At 26.5% G+C, this 9,774-nt stretch overlaps 1 protein-coding gene across 5 annotated transcripts in view; it reads right to left on the bottom strand.

The window, feature by feature from the left end:
• Positions 1–952: 952 nt before the first annotated feature.
• The window catches only part of LOC117177746 (BTB/POZ domain-containing adapter for CUL3-mediated RhoA degradation protein 3), a 28,583-nt gene continuing 19,761 nt past the window's right edge, over positions 953–9,774 (bottom strand). Inside the window, exons 4-6 of one of the 5 annotated variants that reach the window (XR_004467756.1) lie at positions 2,071–2,560; positions 1,695–1,774; positions 953–1,517 (exon numbers count right to left, since the gene is read on the bottom strand). Coding sequence is in view for 1 of the 5 variants with exons in the window: in XM_033368649.1 (XP_033224540.1) it covers positions 2,354–2,560 (207 nt within the window). In the remaining 4 variants the exon portion in view is untranslated. Of the gene's footprint in view, positions 2,561–9,774 lie in introns of all 5 variants that reach the window. The other 4 variants (XR_004467755.1, XR_004467754.1, XR_004467757.1 and 1 more) reach the window with 4 other exon arrangements.

Here is a 9,774-nt window from a genome sequence, read left to right as displayed (position 1 = left end):
GTGGATACATTTTTCTGGTATTGTCCGACATCCAATGAAATATTATTAGCAGAATCAAATTAGATAACCCAACGCTTAGAGGAATGTTATAATTTTTTCCGGTTTTTTACGTATAAACTTCAGAGTTCCTGGATAGATAAAACGCACTCTTCCGATAAGGATATTAGAATAAAACTTTCTATGTTGAACATTAAGCCAAATTAATTATTAAGTAAAAAATTGAGAATCCGACCCTTAAGAAAAAAAGTATGTGGTTTTTCCGTCTCGCTTCATATTCAGTTTAGGGTGCATGGGGTGGATATAACGCAGTCTTCCAACAGGGATATTGAGTGGATACTTTTTTCTGGTATTGCCCGACATCCAATGAAATATTATTAGCAGAATAAAATTAGATAACCCAACGTTTAGAGGAATGTTATAATTTTTTGCGGCTTTTTCTGTAGACATTTCAGAGTGCGTTGGTGGATAAAACACACTCTTCCGATAGAGATAGATATTAAAAGAATACTTCTTCCGGTATTGTCCGACATCCAATAAAATATTATTAGCAGAATGAAATTAGATACCTTCACTTTTAGAGGAATGATATAATTTTTCCCAGTTTTTTCTGTCTAAATTTCAGAGTGCGTTGGCGGATAAAACGCACTCTTCCGATGATGATATTGGGATAAAACGTTTTATGTTGTTCAACATTAAGCTGAAGTAATTATTAACTATAAAATTTGAGAACCGGACGTTTAAGAAAAAAGTAAAAAATTTTTCCGTTTCATTTCATATACATTTTAGAATGCCTAGATAAATATAACGGAGTCTTACGATAAGGATATTGAGATGAAACTTTTTTTTTGCGTTGTCTGATATAAAATCACATATTAAATTATTTGGACGATCAATGAAAAAATAAAATTTGAGTAATTCTTCTAAATTTTATATTTTTGTTTATAAACGTTGCAAACTTCAGTTGACATGAAATCTTGCTCTTTGCTTGAAAAGTGGAGTAAAATAAGCGAAATTATTTGCCAAATAGGTCAAACAAATTTAAAAAATACTAATTTAACCAAACAGAATCAAAATTGTTTTTTATTATTCTCAAAGTTTCGGGATTGAGTGGTAGATGTCATTCTTTTTAGTGTGCGTTGTTCGATCAGTCACATACAATAATACTATTAATTATTAAAATCAAGAGAGTACATTTACTTCAGACCAAGTCGCGAACATCTGAAGCAATTTACACGAAATTATTAGAGCCTAAAATCAATCTCCAATATGAGATCAGCCAGTAATTATATTTATAGATACACGAAAAGAATATAAATAGTTTGCAACAAAAGACGATTTTCACGCATACAAGAACGTAAAACAGCACAATTTTCATTTTCGCTTACGATAATTCTAATTTGGTAAACAATTTTGTTAAAATGTAAACATAGATATTCTCAAATTCGCCAAAAGCAATTGAGAAAAAGATGGTCCCTCTGTCGACAGCCAGGATATGAGCTCATTTCTCAGAGCATTTTCTAATAAATGAAAGGAATTGTTATCTACAAAAAATACTTGTGAAGGTGCTTTCTCTCTGGCATTTTTCAAATACGAGGAATGCAGCTAACAACTTTTAATTCCCATTGTTATGAAAATTTATTTAAAAATTGCCAGAGAGTAGAAACCTAAAATTTCGACTGATGGCTTCGGCTTACCACTGGTTTATGTTTAAGTATGTTTATTTGACACCAGAAATCCGAAAGAGGAACGTGAATCAAGTTCAAAGGAAAATTCCCTGAAAAGAGTTCAAAATTTTCAATCTGTGCCATTGTCATGTCAGATGTAAACCTAAGAATTTGTAAATTTGACCTCTTAGAGCCAATTCGATTTTCTTTGGTACTCTTTGCTCTTACAGAAAAAATGGAATTTATGATGAGACTTTTTTACAATCATGTAATTGTGAACCACATACTCACAACATATACTTCTCGATAAACACGGCAAAAACAAAGTCTTAGAATGCGGACAAATTTCGAGCTTACAAAATAAGACTTTGTTTTTATTGTTCTCTACTTAATAATCAGTACTTACAATCCGTCAAAATTGTATTGTTTGGAAGTTGTGACAATGATTCCACGTGAGTATCGGACTGAAGTAGTTTTGCAGGGTGTCTTAATTGAGTAGGCTCGAAAAAATTTCCCTGCCACTTCCAAACTTTTTCGGGTACATTTATGAAAAATTCCCGGTTTTCCAGTTGAGTAGACACCCTGTTTTAATTGAATAGGATTAGCTATTTGAGGTTGGCTCGCGTTTTGAGGGTACGGACGACACTCCGAAATGCGGGATGGGAGGGGGGAAGAAATGCGCGGATGGGTCAGTTGGTGTTTTGTTTGTTGGAGCGAAGGCGAGCAAGACCTGATCGCTCGCCTTCCTCTTCGTCGGATGTGCAGGGTGGCGCTCCACCTTGAACTGCACCTCTCGACGACGTGGCTTGCATCAGTTCTTGATCCGGACCGTTCCGGTGCTCGTAGAGCAAAATGTTCAGAGTTTCCTCGTAAATTCGCGCTTCCGGAAACTCGACCTGTGCATAATTTGTGCTCATGAGTACACTGTTTTATCTTAAATCGAGCCTTATACAGTAGAGTAGTCATCAAAGAAAAATTGGCCTGGCGGTACTTTTTCATAAACTAAGTTAACAGTTTCATGAGGGGGGGGGGGGGTCTATAACGGGAAATAATGTTACGAATTTGGATAATATTTAAAACTCCATTTAGAACACAATTTAGAATTAAAGAAGAATACCATTAACTTTCTTAACCCTTGTGTTGTCACCTGGGTACCCGTGTACCCATCGGCATACGTTTTGTTAAATAACTTTTTTTTCTAATAAAGATAGGTCGAATGCTTCTCGAATCAGCATGATTTAACTGATTCTCTATCGAAATCTGCATTGCACACATTTTTATAAATTTTTTTTTGCTTGAAATATCTTGCAATTTAAAAAAAAGCACAGTGGAGCCACCCGGGTACCTGGTTACCCCGACAGAAAAAGCATGATTTTCATACAGTATATCATAAAAATAAAGTTTGTTGTAATAGTATATGAAGTAAATATGGATAATTTTATAAATAATAACAAAATATATACATTTTTAATTGAATTTTCTTGAATTCTTGGACGTAATACCGAGCCTCCTCGGCAACAAGAAATTTGCGATGTAGCTGCGCACGTTTTATATCTGTTTCAGGACTACCAAGGTCACTGCACATTATTAAATTATTATATTCACGTAGGAATACCTTCCTAGAATATGAATAATTAAATATTGATTGAATACACATAGTTACTTCAAGTTACAATGGACTTTTAACAACAATTTCGTTGGCGGGGTACCCAGGTACCCGGGTGGCAGGCGCTGTGATTTTTTTTTTGGTGGCAACACAAGGGTTAATATTAACATTATAAAAAATGACGATGTTTCCATTTCTACAAATCGTTTTCGCAAATAAAACTAGTCTGGTAGCTTACTTAATTCAGGGGGGCCGTTTTAATCGACGAAATAAATTCCCGGTCATTTCTCGGTTTGAAAACATTTCTCACGGTCAATGAAATTTAAAAAATGGAACACTAAAGCAACAAAATTTTCCTCTTGAGGTAATAAAAACTGAGCTTTAAATGAAAGCACTCAAAGTGGAACTGTTAAATTTTGAAATTTTAAAATTGAAATTTTGAAAGTTTTTAATTTAAAAAATTTGTAATCAAATGCTCAATAATTTACACGTGTGAAATTGAGCGTACTAATATTTTTCGATATAAAAAACGTAAATCAACGTTATCATTTGCAACGCTCTAAATGAAAAAATCAACCAATGAACTTTAAAATTTTCAAAATTATATACTTTTAAGCTGGAAACATCAAAAATTGAAACAAATTTTAACTGAACACTTCTTAAATTAGAAATTCAATTATTGTCTTTTTAAATAGTTTAAAAATCCTTGGAAAACTTAAAAATTTTATTTCAAAATCTTGAGAAATCTAGAAGTTCTTTTAAATTGGCTTTAAATTTAAAATTATTTTGGAAAATTGTTTTAGAACTTCTAAATGTCTGTTAAAATGAATTGAATTTCTTCTACAATATTCAGAGAATCCTGCAAACTTTAGAAAATTTCTTTACAATTTGGATGTATAAGTAACAATTGAAAATTTATTATTTTTATGCGAAATTTGAGTAATTCTAAGATATGCAGAAATTTTTAAAAGATTCAAAATCAATGTGAAAGACTAATATAAAGCAAAATGTAGATTTTCGTAGATTTTAATCAAAAAAATTAGATTTTTTTCAAGAATTGTGAAAGGCTTCAAAAGAATAAAAACATTTTCTTAACATTCATAGGAAAATTAAAAATAACTTTTCATTTTTAAAAATTATTTCAAAAGGAACATTTAAAAAGTTTTTCAAAGATTTAAACAAAATTTTCCAAAAAGATTTTAAGAATAGTTTCTAAAATTTGCATTATAATTATTTTCAATCTTTTTAAAATTCCTAAATATCTCTTAAAATTACTCAAATTTTTTCTACAAATTTTCATTTGTAAATTATGCATCAAAAATTTAAAATTCCACAGAATTAAAATTGTAACGTTCAAAGTTGAAAGGCTCTTCGAAATTTTAACGATTCCAGGTTTTTTAATAAAAAAATTCAGTTCAAGATTCTTTACTTTTCAATATTTGGTTTCAATTTCCTTGTCTTAAATAAAAATTCAAATATTGCTAAATATTCAATAATTAATATTTCTTTTTTTAATTATCCATCAATTTTTTTATTTTTACACATTTTCTAGACTGCAAATTGTGACCAAAGAATTCCCCTGATAATGAAAACAAACATTTTTCGAAATATTGGGGAAATTTGTTAATAAAAACTTGTCCGATAGAGTTGTAAACAAATTCTGTTGTTCTTTTTTATCCGAAATCTCACTATATTTTTGGGTAAACTTTAATTTTTTAATTGAAAAGGTTACTATTATATTTTTGGTTCAGAATTGATCTTGTTTCGTTAAAAATTCTATTCTTTAGTTGAAAATTTAAGAGATTTTTTTATTGAAAAATTCAACTACATTGTTAAAAATTTTTTTTTAGTTGAAGGTTTATCTTTTTGGCAGAAAATTGAACTATTTTGATGAAAATTCATTTCATGTTTGGTTCAAAATAAATTATTTAAACTTCCATTCTTGGTTCAAAATAGATCTTTTTGATCTTTAAAATTGAACTATTTGGTTAAGAATTTATCTCCTTTGGTTAAAAGTTCTTTTAATGTTTCGTTAAAAATACATTTTTTAAACTAAATATTAAATTATTCCATTTATGGTTACAGTAAAGTCTTTTTTTTTTGTAGAACATTAATTTTCTTGATTTAAAATTCATCTTTTTGGTTGAAATTTTACAACTTTTTTCTAAACTAATTTTTTTTCTGTATATTTTGTGAGTTAAAAATTAAACTATTTGATATAAATTAATGTATTTTGTTTAAAAGTCGCTATTTTGATTAGGAAATTATTCTTGATTGAAAATTATCTTTTTTGTTAAAAAGTTCATCTGTCATGGTAAAAAAGTCATATTTTTTGTTTGAAAATAAACTTTTTTTCATGAAAATTTAACCGTTTCCTGAAAAAATTTGACTTTTTGTCTTGAAAATTCAAATATTTTATTGACTTTTAATCTTTTTTGTTTGAAAATTCGACAATTTTATTGAACATGAACCTTCGTAGGCTGAAAATTCAACTGTTTTTTCAGAAATTCAAATATTTTGTTGAAAATCTTTTGATGAAAATTAATTTCATGATTGGTTGAAAATAAATTTGTTACACTGACAATTGAAGTATTTATTTTTTTGATTCGAAATGTATCTTTTCCAGTTAGAAATTTAATTCCTTGATTAAAATTTTTTATTTTTTATCTGAAAATTCATCTTTTTGATGGAAAAATTCATGTGTTTTGTTTGAAAATATGTCTTTCTTGGCAAAAGTTTAATCATCCTGGTAGAAAATGTATCTTGTTTGGTTAAAAATATCTTCAAAATTCAACAATTTGGTAGAAAATTAAACTCTTTGGTTCAAAACTAAACTTTTCGGTTGACAAATAATATTTTTAGGGTTTAAAATTAAACAAATTTGTTGGAAATTTTGGTTTTTATTTTTTATTATCAGAGTTTTTATCTGAAAATTATTACATTTTTGGTTGAAACTTATCCTGTATATTTGATAAGCCAAAAATTCAACTATATTTGGCAGAACTATCTTGTTCAAAATTCATATTACTTTATTGAAAATTATTTTTGTTAAAAATTCATCTTTTTCGATTTTTTAAGCTTAAAACAGTCTTTTAAAAATGTGTGCTTTTTGTCTTGAAAATTAAAATATTTAATTAAATTTAAATCTTTTTGCTTTGAAAAATCGACAATTTCATTAAAAATGCATCTTCGTATACTAAAAATTCCACTGTTTTGTCAACAATCTAATTATTTTTAGAAAATTTAATTATTTTTAAATCATTTCTGCTCGAAAATTCATCTATTTTATTGAAAATTCATGCTTATGGTTTAAAATTCATCTTTCATGGTAGCTTTATTTTAGTTTCTTGTTTGAAAAGTAACGTTTTTGTTAAAAATTTGACTGATTTCGAAAAAAATCGTCTTTTTGGCTGGAAAATTTTACCATCTTTTTCAATCGTTAACTATTTTTTTTTTTTTTAGATAACTCGCCTCTTTTACGGAAAATTTCATCTTGTTGTCAAAGTAACTGTTTTGTTTAAAATTCATTTATTTTGTTAAAAAATTGTCTTTCGTGTTGAAATTTCATATCTTTGGTTAGCAAATCTTATTCTGTTTGAAAATTCAACTATTTTATTAAAGAAGTAATAGATTTCGGCTTAAAATATTAAAAATTTAAAGTGTTTCGCATTGAATTCAATATTTTATCGAAATTAATTTGATTTAAAAGAATTTCTAAACGTAAAATCCGTCTTTATCCAACAGCTACGTTACTTTCAGGAGAGATAAAAAAAGGCAAGAATTGGTATTGTAATTTACGGTTAGCCTATAACTGGAAAAATGTTCTTTGTGACAAGAAAGCGGCTTAGCGCCGCCACGCCTTTAAAAAAAAAGTATCATGACGGCGCCAAGCCCCGCCAGGCCTAGACTACACCACTGTTTTTAAATGGAAAAAACATTCTTGTACCTTGAGTTTAAATCATTCAGACTTCATAATTGTTCCCCATTTTTTTTTTAAATTCATCATTCTTCGTTGAAAATTAACTATTTTCAACTATTTTTGGATACAAAAGTGACCATTTTTGATTAAAAAAAAACTTTTGTTGATGAAAATTTAACTATATTTGAAAAAATAGAGTAATTGCACCCTTAAGTATCCTTTTTTTTTGTTAAATAACTCCCCTAAAATATTTTATCATCAAATTTTTTTTTAAAGTTATTAACAATCAAAGTTTTTGATAATTTTTTTTTGAATGGATTACTTACGAAGGGTTAATCGAAATTGAATAATTGAGTTATGAAAATTTTTGTTACGAAATATACTTTATGCTAAAAAAAATTTTCGGTAGTAAAAAACATTTTTTTATTGTTTAAATAATCGTTTGTTTTAAAAAATTAATTAAACTTCTCCGCCTGTGAAAGAATTTTTCAAGGTGCCAATAGATTCTACAATCTCTTCCGAAAATTCTGGTGAAAAAATAAAGTTTTCAACCAAGAAGATTCATTTTTAACAGAAAAAAATATTTTTTTAAACAAATTGGTTCAAAAATTCAACCAAGTAGTTAAATTTTAAACCAAAAAAGGTGAATTTTCAATTAAAAAATGTAGTAGTTTTTATTTAAATTAAAAATCTCCATTATTTTAGATACAAACTAGTAATTTTTTTTTTTTGTAGAAAATTAATCTTCTTGGTTGAAAATTTCACTTGAAGATAAAACTATTTTATTAAAAATTCAATTTTATTAAAAGCTCAGTTTAAAATTCATCTTTTTGTTGAAAAAAATAATTTATTACCCAACTGTTGCCATATTTCTTGGCTTAAAGTTGAACCATTTTATTAAAAAATTCATTTTTTTTTAAATGATGCTTCATTCTTTTAATTGAAAATTCATATATTTTGTGGAAAAGTGAACCATTTTGATAATAGTATTTTTTTTTTAATTAATCTTTTTAACTGAAAACTTAACCATTCATCTTTTGGTTGAAATCCGATTTTTTTTTAGTAGATAATGGATCTGTTTGGTTAAAAATTAATCTTTTTGATTAAAAAATTGACTATACCTTGTTAATAACTTTTTAAAAAATAAATTTTTTGCAAAAATATTTTAGGGAAGTTATTTTGATATAAAAACGAATCGAAAACTGTATAAATTGATTGAAAATAGAACTATCGATTTAAAAGTGGCACACTTGAGATATTTTGACCCTTTTTTTTCAACAATCGTCTTTATTTAATTAAAAATTTGTCCTTTTAATTAATCAACTATTCCATTGAAAATTCGTAGTTTTCTGGTTGTTTTCAACTGTTTTTTTTATTTATTTCAAATTTGAATCTCTTTTTGGTTGACATTCCATTTTTTTTCGTTTAGAATGTATCTTTTTTATCAAAGTTGAACAATTGAAAATTGATATCTTTTGGCAGAAAGTCTTTTTTGGTTGAAAATTCAACTATATTGTTGAAAACTCGTCGTTTTCATTGTAATTGAACTGTTTTTGATTAAAAAATAAAATAATTTTTATTATAAATTGACCTACTATGTTAAAAATTCCTTTTTTTGTTTTTTAAAATCATGTCTTTTGGTAGAAAATGTTTTTTAATTTAGGATTACAATATTTTGTTGAAAATTTGTCGTTTTTGGTTTAAAATTTTGACTAATTTGTTCAAAATTCTTTTTTGAGTTAAAAATTAATTTTTTAAACTTATAATTGAACTCTTTTTGATTTAAAATTAATATTTTTTTAGTTGAAATATTTATCACATTTTTCGTTCGAATGATTGAACTTTATTTGTAGTTCAATTCAATTTTTAACAATTTTAAATCAATATCTTTTTGGGTTGAAATTCCAACTAATATATTTTTCCTTGAGAATTCATTTTGTAAACTGAAAATTCCATTTTTTTTTGGTCGAAAAGTATTCTTTCTTGGTAAAAAATAATTTTGTTGTTTGAAAATTTAAATTTTTTGGTTAAAAAATCAACTGACTTCCAAAACTTCGTCTTTTTGGTTTGGAAATTTTACAAATAGTTTTATTGCACTTTCATTTTCCATTTTTTGTTTAAATTTTTGACTAATTTGTTAAAAATTCTCTTTCGAATTAAAAATTAATATTTTAAACTTACAATTGAACTCTTTTTGATTTAAAATTAACATTTTTTTAGTTAAAATATTTATCACATTTTTCGTTCGAATGATTGAACTTTATTTTTAATTCAATTCAATTCTTTTAAATTTTAAATCAATATTTTTTTGGGTTGAAATTCCAACTAATATATTTTTCCTTGAGAATTTATGTTATAAACTGAAAATTCCATTTTTTTTTTGGTTAAAAAATCAACTGCCTTCCAAAAATTCCTCTTTTTGTTTACAAATTTTACAAATAGTGTTATTGCACTCTCAGTTTAAATTTTTGGTTAAAAATTTTACTATTCTAATTTAATTTCTTCAGAATTCATCTCTTGATTAAAAATTATATTAAATAATTACACATTTAATTACGTTTTTTTTCAAAATTCAACTCTTTTGG

This window comes from Belonocnema kinseyi, chromosome 8 (assembly GCF_010883055.1).
Source record: "Belonocnema kinseyi isolate 2016_QV_RU_SX_M_011 chromosome 8, B_treatae_v1, whole genome shotgun sequence".
Lineage (NCBI taxonomy): Eukaryota > Metazoa > Arthropoda > Insecta > Hymenoptera > Cynipidae > Belonocnema > Belonocnema kinseyi.
This window is presented reverse-complemented; position numbering and strand designations above follow the sequence as displayed.